Below are 18,979 nucleotides of genomic sequence, written 5' to 3' on the forward strand. Positions count from 1 at the left end.
TATTTTTCAACAATTCAAGAAAGATTCGTGAAAGGTATCCCCTTAACCCGGCTACAAAAATATTATCTGTAAGCAAGATGGCGCCCGGAAAAGTTAAAATTGGCGAAATCCCATTGAACCGCATTTTGGAGAGAGGAGGGACTTGAAGTGGTACTGCTCTGAGGATGTCCACGTGGGTGGTCAAGCATATGCTGCTGCTAAGCAGAGGAAGTGGTACACCACGATTTCTTCATAAACGCAAGGTCTTTATAAACTCAACTTTATGGGGGTGGTTTTAAATAGAAAGAAAATGACACAGAGTCCCCAACCAGGCTTCCTAACTGTTTGGAGAGGGTTGCCACTTTCCCAAAACATTAGGTTACTGTGGGGGAATTTTCCAAAATTGTCAACAATTCCATTTTTAAACTTAGTTCTTCCTCTCCACTTAAGACAGATCCAAGGCAGTGTGAACTATATTTGGTCTAGTAGGAGATGTAAGTCATGTTTACTATGCTGACTCCTACCTGACAGTGGAAGACGTATTCTGGGGTGGTCTTCTTGAACTTCATGTTCCAAACCAAGGCCACTCCATCCGGTTCATGAGGAGCATCTTCGTTGTTGTTGTAAGAAGCGACCATCAGCTCCGGGTACTGGACAGAAGCGGTCACAAGGATAAATTATGCCAAAATGACAACACAAAGAAAACTTTCTTAATTCGTATAGACACATGCTATATGACACACTTTCAATGTCTACTTTCTTTTTAAGTTGTGGTGTACCTCATACCAACTTCATGCCTCAAGGTATTGCATTCTGGTTTCGGCCTTCAACACACCACGTGTGCTCATTGTAGTCACCCATAACTACCATACTGCATGCACGGCTGTGCCTTTCTCTATTAGCTGACATTTGGGCCACTCCTTCCTCTCTCCTGTATTGGCTTCCATTACACATGTGTCTCCTGATTTTCTTCCTCCTACCCACTCTTTTTAGCCCCCCATAGAAGGAGAAGGTTCTCCTATTATCTTTGTTTCAAGGAAGCTGTTTTATGCTCTATTATTTTTGTGTCTATCTGCATATTCTCCCTTGGGTGGTTTCAGCTACTCCAATGGTTTTAACAAGCATTAATATGCCGGCAGTGTTCAAATCTGTATCTTTAAACTTGATTTCTCTCTTAGCTGCAGATCCTATATCTCACTGCCTACTGGGCACTTCTCAGAGCTGTCCATAGACACATCAGGTGCAATGCATAGAAAAATGAGTGCACCGCCTTCTACAAAAACCTGCTTTTTCAATGTTCCCTCTTTGGGTGCTTTTCACTAATATTCACCTAGCTGCCCAGGCTAGATCCTCCACATTCATTTTTTCTCCTTCCTCTTTCTCAACCCCACGTACCGTGTTTTACTACTTCCTCAATGCCTATCAAATGCATGTTTACATCTCATCCTTATGGTGGGAGCCTCCCAAACTAATGTCTTACCTGAATGAAGGCGACAGCTTCCTAAATGGCTTCCTGCATCCAGGCTCTCCAGGCCCTAGCCTCACCTCCTCCACTCTCCATCCTTTGTCAATATGACTTTACAAAACAGACATTTGGCTAAGTCACTCCTCTGCTTAAAATACTTTAACAGCTTTTATTACTTTCAGGATAAAATACAGACCATGTAGGATGATCTTTCATGATCTGGCATTTTCTACCTCTTCTGTTTAATATCTCACAGCTTCCCCACCCACCTCCCACCCCCCACACTCTATGACCCAGCCTCACCATCTTAGTCCTGAGGGTCATAGGTACAGCCTGTGCACCACCGAGTCTGCACTCTCATTGGAACACCTCTTCTCTGTCATGTACATCATTAACTCATTTTTTAAGATGCAATGCAGGCCTCTAGTCCTCTAGGCAATCATAACTAACCATCTACCATACCTTCTTGCCTCTCATTGTCTCCCTTAACATTATGTGTGTCCACCCATTAATGTACTTACACTATATTATTTTCCCACCACCTGCGTCTCTTAAAAGTTTGTAAAGCTCTCTAGGTATAGGGGCTGGTTTTTGTTGCCCTTGAAACCAGGGCCTATTAACTTCTACTACATGATAAACTTGTACCAAAATTGATTGAATTACAAATGCTCTGTTTTTACTTTAGTGACTCTGCTCAGTGGAAAGACCTTATATTTAATCCTTCATTGTCAAATACTTCCAGCAATTAAAAGCATAAGTGCAAGAAACACAACCAGTAAAACCACAAGGACTCTACATTGAGTAGAAATACCTACTCACCCTTGGAGATCTCTGTGCTGTGTGCTAATAAACAAATTGCGGGTGAATCTTGAAGGAGGTATTTATGAGGTAGACAGCATTTCATGAAAAGGCCACTCCCATCTGGGATTTCCATAAGGCAGCCCCACTAAAAATTGTACTGTCACATATGCAATTGTATTAGGATTATAGTATTCCCTTCGCTCCTAGGTCATTTGTTTTTTCTTATATTTCACTATGCTTTGCATATATTTAAAAATAGATTATCCTTACAAATTGGAACATCAACTTTTTTTCCATCAACAATAATTAAACCTGAGTCTTCTATGTGGCTTTTTCATGCTTCAAGCTCCCTCAATTCAAGAAAACTGCAGAGCTACAACTGGCTGGTTGATGCAAAAGAATAAGCCTACAGTAGATGTATGGGGCCCTCAGTGGACATAATCACCCTTTATTAAAAAACGCTCCTCAGTGGCTAAATCAAAGGCCCCTTCAAAGACACTAACATCTAGATAAACACAGAGTCTCCAGACTGTCCAGCTGAAGTTTAACGATGCCACGTGTAAAAAGGCAACTCTCTAAACATCAACACCACTATCCGAGTGGCCAGAGAGCAGCCAGATGTGTCTTGAATTATATCCCATGGCTTGACATCTGGGTCTCATCGTTGGCTCCCACTCGTAGCTTTTCTTTTTTCACTAAAAATATTTTAAATTATTTGGGTTTAAAACTCCCTTAGAAAACAGGGAGAGTTTAGTAAAATACCAGTGGAAATGCCTTTGATGTAATTTCTCTAGTTGGGATCGTAAGTCCTAAAGATACTGAGGTAACTCTTATTGCGAATTCCAAGATTTTATGAATTCCAAGTCTCCTTTGGCATGCTTTTTTCTGTTATTTGCTTGAACGTGACTAGTCATATTTTCTTATTCCCCAGTAAAAAGTAATCTATGGACAATTATTTAAACCTTAAATGTTAAAATTAAAAAGAGAATATGAACAGTTATGAAGTTTGTGCTTACTCATGGGGCTAGATTATCTAATATTTAACCTTGGAGAATTTTCTCTGAAAATTACCAAATCCACCCTCAAGCTATTTCTTCTTGTAGAGAAATAAAATCTGACATTTACTGGAGGAGGAGGAACCGACCTGTTTTAAGTGTGCACCCTGTGCCAGACACTGAGCTGGGAGCTACACTAACCCATTTGGTCCTTTGCAGTCCTCTGAAGTAGCAATGGCTTTCCTGCTTCCGCAGATGAAGAAGCCAAGGGCCCCTGGGTGAGTCACTTGTTCTGAGTTATGCTGCTAATAAGCGAAGAAGCAAGACTTTAACCCCGTTTAAAGTCTGTTTGTCTTTGAAGTCTGCATCCCTTCCAGGCTGCATCCCTTCCTAGCCGGTGTCACATGCCTCCCATGCATGTGTAAGGCACCATGGAGGGTAAAAGGTGGGAGAAGAATGCACTAATAACATGCTTTGCTTCACAGGAATTCACTGTTAAGCAGAGGGAGGTAAGTAGGACACATATATGTATAACTATAATACAGACTTAAAAGCAGAACATGATGTGTGCTAAGGTGGGGTTGTAAGCAAGATTCTGTACAAGTACAGAGGATAAAATCAAATAACCACTTTATTTTGGGTGGAGAGGAATTGAAAAGAACTTCTGAGAAGAAATGAGACTTGAGTTGGTCTTTGTCCAATGGGCAGGTTAGTAGGAGAGAAGGAGGAGGTCAGTATGAACAAGGCTACCAATACAGGGGCAGGAGACTTCTCTTGGGTGTCTGCTGGCTCACAGTGAATCCCCCACATTTGGAAATCACTTCAGTAAACAGCTGTCTAACTTCCCAGGGACAATTCATTCATTGTAGGGTTGATACACCCAACAGGGCAAATCACATTCTCTGAGCTGGCCACTATGAATTTGGAACTGAGACACAGAACCCGGGGGCTGGCACGTGAGTCAAGGAATGACAGCATTTTATTGGTGAGGGCCTTCAACCTGTGCATATTTCTACTCTTCCCAAGTCCCACCCAGTTCTTCATCTTTTCCATGGATTCCCTACGCACCCGAGTGTCTCTCCAACAAGTTCGCTCTTTTGCTTAAGCTAGTCAAAAGTAAGGTTTTCCTAACTAATACAGTGAAGAAAAATAGCCTCAGGAGACCTCAGACTGTAGCATTTGTCTGGAAGCCAGAGTGTGTGAGAGGCGAAAAAGAGGAAAGGATTGAGAATGTCTCAGGGCTTCCTCCCAGAAGTTACTGAGTGTAGGCTAGTGGCTACACTTCACTCTAGGGGTGGCGGAGTCATAGTTTGCAACTATTTATACTTCTGCTACTAATACTCCTCCCACTGTCACATTTATTGAGTACTTTTTATGTACTAGACCTTTTTAAAATTCTAAGTGCTTTAAATATTATACATTCATTCATTCGATAGTCACAGTAAGCATGTGAGCTACATCTTACAATCCTCATTTTATGAATGGGGAAACTGAAGCCAAGAGAAGTCAGGCAACATGCCCAAGGGGATATTGAGAGCATAGAAGTATCTTTATAAGCGTTAATCTGGGGGGAGAGTACTTATGATGACTCAGAAGTATACAAACTTGAGGCAGGAAGAACAGTTAGGAAGCTGTTTCCTAAATAAGCAAGAAGTAGAGGGCACAGCATAAGGTAGGAGTCAAATCCATACGTTAGTGGAATGGGATTGGTGTGGGTGGGAGTCTTCTTGCTACTGTAAAGTTAATTGAATTCAGAAACTCAAAAAGGTGTCAAGAATTTCTCCACTTTGAATCATGATGATTGAAAGGGTTGGAGAATGCAATTTACATGTGAAAGGAGCATAATATGGTAGGGCAAGACCATGAGTCTGGCTTTGTATAAGTCTGGAAAACCTGCCGTGTACTGTGTGGATAGTATTACTGACCGTCTCTGTTAAACAATGTTCAGTGAATGCCAAAGTTGATGTAATTCCCCAAGTGCCCAAATCTCTTCCAGGAAATAATATATGGTGGATATTTTGCAAACATTGCAAACTTAAAGTGTTCTTGTTCGTAAAGTGGAGGAGATCAAAGCAAAGCTATACAGAAACCTCATACAGCAGGTCCTCGAATAACACTGTTTCACTCCTGTGATGTCGTCTCCCCTCTATTCCTTTCTGTTCCACTCAGGCCACCATCCTAGCACATGTGACCCTACTGGAATGTAAGACTGTGTTTCTACTTTTCTCTGTTAATATTACTGGATTGCATCTAGATCCATTCAGGAAGTCTCTTCATCCCATGTGCTTATAAACATGGTCCTTTGAACCCCACAAAAGTGTTATCAGATAGGAGCAGAAGGTTCTAAATCCTTTTTCTTGTACTCTATGTAAAATACATTTTTTCAGAATTGCAAACCCTCTTCCCCACAGTGTAGATGAACAGCTCACACAAAAATGGGGAAAAATTTATGGGGTCTCTCCTTGGTGGAGTTCCTGCCCTTTACAGTCTCACCTCCTGCAACAAAAATACCGCACAGAACGCAGTGTGGAAGCAAACACACCCATGAGCAAGATGCCCATCACACGCTGAGGCTGGGAGGGACTGGCTGCGGACACTGGCCCTGCAGCCTGCGGAGGGAGCGCTGCCAGCCAACCCAGGAGGCTGCCTTTGAGGAATGTGTCTGATAAGATTCCTGTGTAATTTCCAGACTCTGAACAAGTGAACAAGCCAAGCAAAGTGTTTCCTCAGGCTTGGATCTGATTTCTGTGCACACACCCGAGAGCGTGCTCACAGACCACCCACACACTGGTGGGAAGTGGCCGGACAAACCCTGCTTGTGTTAGTCTCTGCACGATTAGGCACTGCCTGCCTTGCTGTTCCGATGTAAAAGGAGATTCAAGGGCAAAGAACACTCATCCACTTGGTGGCTGAAGACAGTCCAGTTGTGGGGGATTACTCTCCTCTTCAGTCCTCCTGTCCTCCGGCATAACTACGTGGGGCTCTTCACGTCAGCTGTTTCACTCTCTGCCTGCAACGGCCTCTTCTCCTCCTACATTTATCTAAACCCCAATCTTCTGAGAAGCCTTGTCTGAGCAGAAACAGAGCCCAACCTCCACTGAACTCTGAAAGCAGTTGCTACCTGCCCCACATCATTCAGCACTCGTCACCCTCCTTGGCTCCAGATTCACAAGCCCTTCGTGGGAGGCAGTGGTGAAGAGCATATGCCCTGAAGTGCGAAAAGACTTGTCTTCAAATCCCCGCCCTACCACATCCTAGCTGGGTGATTTAGCAAATTACTTAGTTTCTCTGAGCTACAGTTTCCTCATCTGTAACATGGAGACAGTAATAGTGGCCACCTCATATGAAACAGGATAATGCCATCAGAGCAGGTGGCCCAGTGCTTAGCAAATAGGAAACATGGACTAAAAAGCTAGCCATGATTATTATTCCTAATAAAAGCATAGACTACGAGAAGGCAGAAATAGCCTAATAAAAGCATAGCCTACGAGAAGGCAGAAACTGTGTTGTACCTAAATGGCTAGCACGTGTCACTCCTACTCCCCTCATTGCTATGATGTCACTGTCATTGCAGGACGGAACAAAACATGGTCATCAGAAACCATCTGGGTTCAAATTCTGCCTGAACCACACGAGGCTGCGTGTCTGTGTGCACACAACGTGTCCGCTCCACACTGGATGAGTTGCCAACTCGTTGGGTTGGCTACTCAGCAAATTGGCTTTGGGTAAATTTGTCTGACGTCACTCCAAAGGCCACGCTCAGGGGTTTAGACATTTTTCTTATTGCTAATGGGGAGTTTTAATCAAGGGGAGTAAAATATTCAGATTTGCAATTTAGAAAGATTACAGTTGAACCTGGAGCAACATGGGTTTGAACGGAACAAGCGTACTTTGTAGGCTGATTTTTTCCAATAAATATGCAGCCAGCCCTCCATATGCCTAGTTTTTGAGTCCATGGTTGGGAATCCCTGGAAGCGGGGGGCTGACTGTATGCACTGTTCTATACCATCTCTTAGAGGGTACTCGAGCACCCATAGACTGATATCTGCAGAGGGAAGGGGAGGGCTGGGCCTGGAAGCAATCCCCCGAAGATACCTTAGGGACTAGTGGGAAGTCAGAGGTTACACTCGAATCTTCAACTGTGTGAGGTGGTGGGGGGTAGGGGGTGGATGTTGGTGTCCTGGCCCCTTGCATCACTCAAGGGTCAACTGTATTTGGTTAGATGTTGAGAAGGAAAACTATGGGTGGGCAAGCACAGAATAGAAGGTTAGCAATTTCACAGGGGTAAGATAAGGGATATGGGAGTAGAGAAATGGACAGTTCTGGTGACAGAGTGGGCCTGAGAGATAAGGGAGAAGAAATTGCTAATGTTAATGATGAAAGTTTTACATTGGCCCTTGGATATGGCTTTAATACAGAGAGAAGGTAGTAGGATTTGGAATGTCTGGAAATAATGAGTTAAAGATAAGTTTGAGATCTATGGGACACCTGAGAGGATCTGTCTGGCATGTAAACTAAAATTCAGGAGGGATTTGGGGTGGGAGACAAAAACAGGTGTCCACTGGTGGCTGAATCCAGAGCAGTGGAAGAAATCCCCCCCACAGACCATGTTCGGAAGAAGAGCAGAGGCTGAAGGCATGGCCATGTGAACCACAAGGGTGGAAGAGAACAAAGAAGTCGTAGGGAAGTCTGAGAACTAAAAGAGAGTAGAGCTGTGGAACTCAGTGGAAGGATATTGTTTTTAAAAATATGGGGAAGTCAGGAGACTGATGGCAGAGGGAAGTCGGGGCAAATGAAGGCTTACATTTCCACAGGCTTTGAGAAATAGGAAATCATTGGTGACCTTAAGGAGAGCACCTTCAGAGACAAAATGGCCTGAGTCCTGGTCTGGTACCTAGCACATAGTAAGTGCCCAATGCACACGAGTAACAGTGTAAAATTTAAACTGAAACCTCAGTAAAATAAGGAAGACAACCACAGGCATAGATGAAAAATTTGTAGGTTAGTGAACATATCCACAGAAGTGGAGCAACTCTCTCTCATTTTGAAAAATGTTTTTTATGTAAATGGTATGAGAACAGAAACCCAGTTTGTCCCATCCCAGCAATAACCTTACCTGGAGAGACCAGTCCATACAAGTGACCACTCGGTGCTTGGACCAACGCTCATCATAGAACTGGCGATTGAAAGAAAGGTTGGCTCCAGCCTGGACATCCCTGGTGGGTGGACATATGAAAGATACGAAAGATACAGATGATGCTTCAGAATGGGGCTTTATCTCTTCCACTAATACTGAAAGAATGAAACGGCCAAAGCCGGGTACTCCCTGAAGCCAGAGCAACCAGGCAGACAGCAAACTCTGATCACAAATAAATAAACCACCAAGGGTCTCCTTTACGAAAAGCTCTCTCTAACCTGGCCCAGAAAAGGTTTCCACATATTGTTCCAAGCGTGGTGTGTCATATCCAGTTTGTTTCAGGTTCTCATCTTGACCAGTCCTAAAGATTCTTCTCCTCTTAATGAGTTCTGTCTGGAAGCAGAGTTCCTAGAAATTTCGCAGCTGTCAAGGGAACACAGCACGTGTGGAGATTCTTGGACAACAATGCCCCCTCGTCTAGCCTTTGACCAGAGATGATGTAACTGCTGCTCTTCACACGTAACTTCTGACTGACAGTACTGGTTGCCTTCCTGGTCAATAGCAAGTGATAAGCTCCACCACGAGAAACACATGGTGGTGAGTGGGGGATTCACCGAGTGTATTAGACATTTAACATGGACTAAAGCAGCATCTGGGTCTAGAATTACACTTTGGCCATGTTAACGTGGCTGACACTCAGCTGGCCTCAAAACCTCCTCTGAAGACCTCTGCACGGGCCATGCCCTTGCTCCGTAGGACAGAGTGTTTAAACTGAGGGATGCTTGTTTTCTGCCAGCAGCTTTTGGATGTGCATAAAAAGCTGCCTGAATTTCTTGGGCTTCAGTTTAGGAATTCCTTCACACTCCCCTTTTTCTGTTCATTTGCTTTATTCCGTTCGCATGCATCCTGCATCGCCTGTTTTATGTAGCCCTTGTTCAGACCAGGTGACCTAGCTTGAGATTCTTTACTTAGGCTCTAGTCAGCTGATTTATTTGGAGGGGTTTTATTTTTTCCCTCCCCTGTGAACCCTTCCACACCTGCACCATTGCAAACTCAGGCAAGAGGTGCACGCACCCAGGCAACTGACGGGAAGCCAGAATAACACTGGGCCTGGTACCCCAAAGGAAACAAGACCTAGAACATCGACAAAGCCAGAGAGTAGGCCTTTTAAAAAGAAAACAAACATCTCATAACATGTATTGAGAAGACGCTTGTCTCTTTGAAGTAGGCTCGGGATGTTGTCAACTGTTAGAATAGTTTCAGAACTCCCTTGTGAAGCTATTGTTGGAGTCTCTCTTATATATATTCCTTTGAGTGTCTTCAATGATGATAGGTTGTCCTTTAAGAATGTATTTGAATTTTAGAAATAGCAGGAAGTCAGGTCTGATGAAAAAGACAGGTCGTCTCACCTTTTCATTTTGTTCTCGGCATAAAGAAACCGGTGACCACAGACCAGCTATTTCTATTTCTTACAAAGCTCCTGAAGTGCCTCCTACTGTCCCAGCCAGGACAGTCGGCAGCCACAGCCTTTTACGATGTGTATGTTGCCATCACAAGCAAAGTCATTTGGGACCCTTTGCTTTTATTGATTAGCTTTTTGTTTGTTTTATCTGTAAGCATATCCCTGCATCTGTGTTTCCTAAAAGTCCCAGACACGGAATGTTATGGTGTCAAAAGAGGAAAACGTTTCCCGTTTCTGTTCACTGTCACTCACATTAGTTAAGGTCTCTAGATCTCATGTTTACTTCCTGCAGTTTCCTGTTTGCTTAGACGTAAAAATAGATCTACTGGATATAACACAAATCTCCTTTTGCTGCTTATGAGGATGTTTTCTCAGAAGACAGTGTACATGACTCTGCCACCTGGACTCTTCCCCAGATATCAAGTTCAAAAGCATTTCACAGAAGCAGCACACGATAATTAGAGGGAAACTCTAAGCCAGAAGTTATAACCAAAGCCCTTAGTCAAAGCTGTTTAGCAAGATCATCTCTGGAATTTCACCCTCCTCTGATTTGTTAGGTATGGGATTTGCCAGGTATGGGATTTGCCTAGTCAATACAAACGTGACTTCAGAATCAACAGACGACTTATCGCGGTATTTTTTTTTAAGCACACAAGAAACTAACCCATCTTTTTCCTCTAACTCCCGACCGCTGTAGTCAAAGAAGATGTCAGCGTCTTCCGCCAGTGCTCTTTCGATGACCCGTATAGTCCGATCAAAAAAGATGAGAAACTCCTCTGAATGAAGGATTTGCTGTTTCTCTTCCTCCGTCAGCTCCCTGGGAGGGGCTTTTTATGTAAAAGAGATTGTTAGGAAAGAAAAAAAGGACAATTAAAAACATCTCACAGGAATCTGACTCTGGAAAGCGATGTCTTATCAAAGGGGTGATAAGACACACTGAGATAAGCCATTTAAATCTAAATGACTCCCAAATTCACACCACGGGTTTTACAGATGTCTCCACGGCCAATTTTATCAAAAGATTTCTTATCTGGCCTAATTACTGCTTGGAAAAGTTGAAAGATTACAAATGAAAACAGATTGGTGGCTTTTTAGCAATCAGTTTTGGATAATGTTATTTTTTTAGAACTAATCTTTAAACAAAGGTGAAACAGTACATAATAGAGAAATCTAAAGCTATGCATATTAGACACTCCTATAAAGCTTCACGTATTAAAGATTAAAATCTATCTGTACTAGGATCCACATAGTACCTCTCCTCTTTCTATTCATTTTACTTTAGACAGTGCATTGATAGAGCTGACTGATTATGTAGATTCCGCTCAAAATCTGAAACATCCCTCAAAATCTGCTTTCACCCCAAATACCTTCCGTTTTTAAACAGACACATGGAACAAATAAATGCTTCTGTAAAACACCTCACGACTGTTTTTATGCCTTACTTTTCCAGCATGATTCATCTTATCCAACTAATTTTAAAGCTGCGAAATGAGGCAAAGAAAGGCTAAATAACCAGCAGTATGTCATATAGTCTGAAAGAAAGTTCACTTCAGAGTCACCATCAAGTTGCAGAAACTGTTCCTTCAGCAGCAGGGTTTACACAAAACACGGAGGAAAGACTAGAAACCCTCAAGGGCAGAAACTGTCAGTTGAACCTTTGTGGCTCTTCAGGAACCCCCATTCGACCCTCCTGCATGCCGAGCGCTTGATTGATGACTCTTTCAGGAGGCCCTAAGGGCCTGGGGTGTAAGCTACAGAGCGCATGACAATTACAGGTGGGGTCTCCAGTGGAAACATTCACCCACAGGCTTTCCCCAAACACTGTCCCCATAGAACCAGGACCCATGTCAATAGGGCCACATGGTCAGAGGAATTTGTCAGATACAGACCTGGAGCATAAGGTTTTATGTAAATGTTATTTGATTCTATTAGTGTTACCTCCGAGCCACTGTCCTGAGAAATGGGAGTTGCCCCAAAGCTCTTCTGCAGAGCCACGGTGGGGATCTCAAGCTTTTAACGTTCATAGCGTCCCTCCCTTTCCCACTTCCCCTTTCCTGCCCAGACCACAATGCAGGAGGTCTGGAGGGACTCCAAAATCTGTTCTTGTACAAAAGACTAGAATGATTCTGATTAGTCGGTTCACGCCTTGAGAAATAGTCTCCATGTAATATCATAACAAAAAATGATTCATCACTATAGCAGAAGATCTCCAAAAACAGCCCACCCCGTAGTTTCTAAGTATACTCAGAAATATTTCTTTGCTGCTGAAGTCCCTGGAGCCCGAAACCTGACTACGTGCAGTGGGCGTCTCCGAGAACCCCATCGACCCCTGTTGGGCAGTGCTCCTGGACACTGGTTTGTGAAATAGTGGAACAGGCAATACGTGGACCAGAAATAAAAAGAACCCTACGAAACTAGCCTGGAATCCAGCATTTCCTGTGCTGTATATTAGGTTTGATTCTTTAATCAGTTAAAGCTGTCTGAGCAACATTTCCATCTATAAAATCAGGTAATGATACCTAATTAATCATTAAGTAGCAATTCATGCATCTACTTTTTAGANAGGGGAAGGAGAGGGAGAGAAACATCAATGTATGGTTGCTTTTCGTGCATCCCCTGCTGGGAGTTGGCCTGCAGGGAACCAGCCTGCAACCCAGGAATGTTCCCTGACTGGGAATCGAACCGCAATCCTCTGGTTCGCAGGCCCGCGCTCAATCCACTGAGCTACACCAGCCAGGGCTCATTCATCTACTTTTTAAAACACCTATATATTAGTATGCATATGAATTTTTCACTCTTATGTAAGTTCAAGAAATCAGTAAAACTACTAAATGTAACTAGTCAAGAAAGAAAGAAAGAGAGAGAGAAAGAAAGAGAGAGAGAGAGAGAGAGAGAGAGAAAGAAAGAAGGAAAGAAAGAAAGAAAGAAAGAAAGAAAGAAAGAAAGAAAGAAAGAAAGAAAGAAAGAAAGAAAGAAAGAAAGACCTACAAGATGTTAGGATTATTTTGTTTTGGTTAGTACTGTTACATAAATAAATAAACTTCACTAAACAAGGATACTATAGAAGCAAGAAAAATGTCTTATTTTAAAAGTCTCATTCAATCTTATTCACTATTGATAGATGACAGGAGACATACTTGAAACTAAGCAGAGAATTAGAAATTTATATTCCCCTATATTTTATTTTTATAATATATATAAAAACCCTTTCTATTCCCTGTTTATTTTTTCAGCTACTTCTATTTCACCTATATCTTTCTTTACAGATCCATTACCTAGAATAAAAAATAGCACCCATGAAATTTTCTATAATTTTTCTTCCCTGTACCTTATTGTGACTTTGATCTCAGTTTTCAAGACATACACCTTCTCTGAGAGAAAAATAAATGGCTCATCGAAGTGTATTTGCAAAGACCAAGTTCAGGTAGATGAAGCAGTAGCCTCTCCAGATATTCTATTTGACAATACAATATTTGGCTTGAAATTAAATTGCTACTGAAGCAAAGCAAATGATATATTTTATATTAAGCTTTGACGTCCCAGAGGGATCAAATGACAAGATTTGTTAGCACAAAATAATAAGATGCATGTACAGGCAAGTACTTTTTTAAAGTGGTAAACAACATTCAACTTAGGAGTTAAATAGGACCACAGCTATTTTTGATAAAAACCCAAACCTCCCGTATTTAAAAATCCTTAAATTGGTAAATGTTGTTACAATATAATGAAAATAGAATGGCGCATTCAAGAACCACAATCAAAAGCTGAATTTACAGAGGAAACCTCTCCAGACAGAATATTTTATGAAGGACAATTGGTTGAGTAATGTAATCCACAAGGTTCAAAGTACAAGCATAAACAATCAGAATCGGAATTGTATTACCCCAGGATAGACCCCAAATTCTCCCTGAAATATCTGTGTCTGCAGTTTTTCCCTACTGCTGAAACCTAATGAATTTTTGAAACATGTTCACTGCATAAAAAGGACAAGATTAATTTAATAGCAAAAGGCATATCAGAGCAAAATATGTTCGTTGATAATATTTGATTTTTTACAAGTTAAGCAGAAAAGGCTATTATAGCGGCTTAGTTGTTTGTTTTTTTGCAACAAAATATTTCTGTCAAGAGCTAATAATACTTTTGCATTTAAAGTGACCTTTTTAAAAAAAAAGATTATTTATGAAAAGTACATGTGAATTACACATGGTCCAAATGGCATAACAAATTTAAAACTTAGCAAAAGTTACCTGAACAGTTATATTTAGCTTGAATAACAAGTATGAAAACAACGTAATCAAAGTTCACATGGCTGCCTAATTCTATGAATTCATATCCTCAAAAAATTAAAATCTAGTATAAATTTTATTTCAGGATTTACTTTTTATTCTACTTATGATAGAAATGTTCATTTATCTTGGCTTTACAGATGAAAATAATTTTTTATGTCTTTCATGATAAGTTTATTCTATTTTCTCTGCTTCTTTGAGTTTTACTGACCTTAAGGTGTACTTTTTCAGTTTCTTTTTAACTTACTGTATTTATTATATAGTGTATCTTTTGGTTTCTTGGGTTCTTGATATTTTTTTTCTTTCTAAAAATGTAAAATCGCCCTGCCTGGTGTGGCTCAGTTGGTTGGAGCACCGTTCCATAGATCAAAAGTTCACGGGTTTGATTCCTGGTCAGGGCACATACTCAGGTTGCAAGTTNTCTGCTTTCTTGAGTTTTACTGACCTTAAGGTGTACTTTTTCAGTTTCTTTTTAACTTACTGTATTTATTATATAGTGTATCTTTTGGTTTCTTGGGTCCTTGATATTTTTTTTCTTTCTAAAAATGTAAAATCGCCCTGCCTGGTGTGGCTCAGTTGGTTGGAGCACCGTTCCATAGATCAAAAGTTCACGGGTTTGATTCCTGGTCAGGGCACATACTCAGGTTGCAAGTTTGATCTCCGGTTGAGGCACATACAAGAAGGCAACTGATCAATGTTTCTCTCTCACATCTGTGTTTTTCTCTCCCTCTTTCTCTCTCTCTTTCTCCCTTCCTTTTTCTAAAAGCAATGAAAAAAAATGTCCCTGGGTGAGGATTTAAAAAAATGTAAAATTCATTGTGAAATTCACAATTTATATTGAGCATCTCAACAATATTATTTTCAGGTTAAAAGTTATTTTTAAAATATCCACTTCAGAAATGTCTTGCCCTGTTTCAATGATGTAGCTTTACATTTTAATATAAAAATGACATGTTTCAATATTTTGAAAGAATATATCTAAAAGATAAAAATAAATAAGCAAACCCACATAGTTTAAATTTATAATCAGATTCAAGAGCGAGAATGGGGCTCTTAGGGAAATTTTACAGTAAAGTCTGTTCACAAACAAGAGCCACACTAATGAAGAAGGATGCCCTTCTCTGAAGTTAATGTGAGCTCTATGAGTCAACGTGCATCTACAAGAGTTAGGTTTCTTATTCTGTCCTTAAATCTCCAAACATGACACTGTAAAGACACATACACACATTCCCTAAATTTTGATTAAAAGCTAAAACATACCTGCTATTTTTCTCTACTCTGTCATGGAAAAAAGAGTGGAAACAGTAATAAATCAAACCCATATTTCTTTACTGCCTAATGCGTTTGGATGTCACATGGGTAAAAATGTCAAAAGCTAGTGAGCACTATTTTTTTTCTCATCTCCCCTTGCCACTTTTTTTTTAACTCCAAAAAAGGCCAGATTGCTCAAAAAATGTGTTCCCTGGTTTGAAACCATGGATGTCAAGTTTCAGCCCAGAGCAAATTTTTATGGCTGAGTAATAAATCCCTGAAACTCAGGGTTCAGAATGGAAGTGCTGACACAGCCCTAACGACGCTGCAGCCATGTGAATGGCGCCACGATTATATCTGCTAGAGATTCTTTCAAAAGTTGGCAAAATATTGTCTTGCTTTGAAAAAAAAAGCCAGGGAGCGTTTGATGCCAACATAAACATGCTTTTACCCCATTATGTGTTAATTTGCAGAGAAGTCATTAATAGAAACAAAGGTACACGGTGCAGCAGTAATAGAAAATGTTTTCAAACTTGTTTTTGACTTCGAACAGGACTTTAATCCATTCCATGAACTATGAGTAACAGTGGAAATCAGAGGGTGTTTTTGCTCAGAAGTGAAGGAGGAGGTTGCAATGCTTTGCCAGAGAAGACAATTTGGAGACTGGGATTTCGGGTGGGAGTGGAGGTGGGGGTGACTGGTGCCAGGACACAGGGAACATACCCTGGCTCCTTACCACACAGTATATCTGAAGGATATTTTGCAAAAGCAAGAAAAAGGTGTTTCAATAAATCCTGACTCATTTTGTCTCGCACTGCACCTGTGTCAATGACATTTTATTCATCAGCTTAAGAAAATACGTTGTTAGCAGAAGTTTAAATGTGAAATCTCTTCAATCAAATCCATTGAGATTTCCCCCCTATCTTGGGGAAAGTAACTCTTGCTACTGTTAAAAGTGCTGAATCCACTCCCTGGCCTTGGTTGTACCAACCTCAATGCCTGAGCCGGCTGAAGTGGGTACACATGACCAACATGCGGGTTGACCTTCCTACGAAAGTTCCCAGTGACACCCATGTCACACACACACTGTGCCAGAGGTACAGGCATAACATTTTAAATCAAATGGGCTTCTTATAAGAGTTTTGTTGGTCTATATTTGGGACACTTCATAGGAAATATAGAAACATCTTTTTAATCCACACTCTGTTCTTAAGAACACTCCACTGCCCAGCAAGAAGGACAATCTCAAAATGCTCTTTTGTCTCCAAAGCTGAGAATCTCAAGGGGATATAAATTAGATTTTCAGGAAAACATCACCTGTAGTATTGTCCTCCCCCTCCTTTGTCCTTGTTATAATTTTTTAATTTTTCAATCACAGTTGACATACAATATTATATTAGTTTTGGGTGTAGGACATACTGATTAGACATTTATATGCCTTACACAGTGACCACCCTGATAAGTCAGGTACCCATCTGACGTCATACACGGTTATTACAGTATTGCTGACTATACTCTCCAAGGGCACGTTGCATCCCATGACAATTTTTTTCTCTTTTGCTTCCTTTTTTGTTCTTTGTTTCTTTTGTTTTTGTTTTTTCCTTTCCTTTTTTCTTCTTTCTAATTACTGTTATCATTGGGAATATACAGTAGAGTGGACTACATAATATAACAGTTGGTAGCAACTGTCTCACTTTATCACTAGTCAGTAATAATTTTGCTAGAATCAATGATTTGTTGCTGGAACTGTGGATGGTTGGCACTTGCTTCTATCATTCAAAAATACAACTGACTTTTGCTTGGGAGATTAAAGTTTATGTTGCTAAATGTAAGGTATTGAACAATCATTGAAAACCTTCCACAGAGAGGGTATACATTTAATTTTTACTTACCTCTGGAGTCCCTTATGTTGATAAAATAAATAAGTAAAATAATGACTCAGTATATCTCCCACACCATACCTTCCTTCACTTCCTGTTTTTTGTCTTGATTTTCCAGTTCTGAATCATGGCCAATTTTAGGTTCCACCAATTCCTCATCTTCTTCATCCTCTGAAAAAAAGAAGAAAGAGAAAAATGCATTATTATCTTTCCTTCAAATCAAAGTCTTTGGTTGATGGTGGGAGGTAGGGGCAAAGGGTAAAGTTCCAATCATTTAGGGCAACTTCTAAGTAAATCAGTCCACAACAAATGCCCAAGATATATGTTCGTGAATATATAAATAAATTATCTCCAAAAGGGGCCTCTTTGAAAGTCCCCCCAAGTTGCTGGGAAAACCGCCCTGAGTCAGCACCTGCTCCATCCACCTCCAGGCCCTCACCACATGGGATGCCTTGGAATTGCCTCTCTGACCTCTGAAGCTTCTTCAGAGATGGCCCAGGAACAGATTTTAAAATGTTTCCACCTGGGGCACATTCTCCACAGGGGACACCTGCTGTACAGACGACTCATTTCCAATTTAATTCTCACCAAATTAATTTGTTTTTGACCTACAGGAAAGGGTTAAATACAGGTCTGACCCGGGGTCAAATGCCATTGGCAAGTAAACCACCAGGGGTAGGGCCCCCAAAAGTCATTGCCATTGGCCTCAGAGAAAGCGACCAACCCACATGGCATTTACACATTCAGAGCAGCTCGTGCATTAATGTGAATTTAATGAGCACTAACAAATGGACCCAGTAGGCTACCACTGCCAGATGTTGTAATGCCCTTCCTGCCCTATGCAAATGTGTGCTCACTCTCTCTGCTCTCAACCTGCCTGTCTCTGAGGCCCCTTTCATTGTGGATGGCTTGGAATCATCAGTCACCACAAAGAAGGTATCGGGGAGAGTCAAAATGTCACAAGAAAATCCAACTTATAGAGATAAAACAATCTAAAAAATTATAACTTGCTTTCACAGTTTAAAAAAATTATTAGCTCTACTCTTAAGCTTTATATTCACCGTAGGCTACTGATGTTATTGGTTCAAGTGGAGTTTAAAATAAATGACTTCATTTCCTACCCCATACATTCATTCAACAAATATTGACAGACCTTCTACATTGTCTCAAGCTCTATGGATAGTCCCATTCCCATCACCAAAAATCTTGAGGCTTACATCGACTCAAAACTCCAGCATCACCAACTGAGAGTAGCACTGTAAATGCATACTTAAATGCCCAGGTAATTAAAAATACATAGCCTGAAAAGCAACTCCGAAAGTTCTCACTGTACTAAGCAAGTAATTTGTGAAATAAATGGTAATTTAAAAATATGGACATATAAAGTATGGCACTGCAACTTAGATATTAAATATTTTAAGTGTGAATCTTCATTGAAAGGTAGTGCTCTATATGCATGTGTATGGGTTATGGAACCAACCTCATTACTGTCTAACCACACTGTATACATATCAGAAAAAATATAAAACACTTTTAAAGAAAATTGTCCATTTTAATGCATCATTGTTAATACATACCTATGAGATAAATATTTGCTGAAAATTTTGTAAAGAACATTGAGTTACACAGATTTTTAGAGAAATAAACCTTTAAAATGTTAAATAACACATCTAAGACCTTACCCACAAAATAAAGATATCACTAGTACCTACCCATTAAAAAC

At 40.7% G+C, this 18,979-nt stretch overlaps 1 protein-coding gene across 8 annotated transcripts in view; it reads right to left on the reverse strand.

Annotated features, from left to right (window-relative positions):
• Positions 1-18,979, reverse strand: part of DYNC1I1 (dynein cytoplasmic 1 intermediate chain 1) — a 294,039-nt gene that overhangs the window by 100,465 nt on the left and 174,595 nt on the right. For all 8 annotated transcript variants that reach the window (XM_037046446.1, XM_037046445.1, XM_037046444.1 and 5 more), the window contains 4 exons: positions 17,338-17,427; positions 10,504-10,666; positions 8,357-8,456; positions 504-629 (listed from right to left, as the gene is read on the reverse strand). In XM_037046446.1, coding sequence (XP_036902341.1) covers positions 504-629; positions 8,357-8,456; positions 10,504-10,666; positions 17,338-17,427 — 479 coding nt within the window. The remainder of the gene's footprint in view (positions 1-503; positions 630-8,356; positions 8,457-10,503; positions 10,667-17,337; positions 17,428-18,979) is intronic.

The sequence above is a fragment of the Sturnira hondurensis genome, unplaced genomic scaffold, assembly GCF_014824575.4.
Source record: "Sturnira hondurensis isolate 20B ecotype Veracruz unplaced genomic scaffold, ASM1482457v3 Scaffold0005252, whole genome shotgun sequence".
NCBI classification, from domain to species: domain Eukaryota; kingdom Metazoa; phylum Chordata; class Mammalia; order Chiroptera; family Phyllostomidae; genus Sturnira; species Sturnira hondurensis.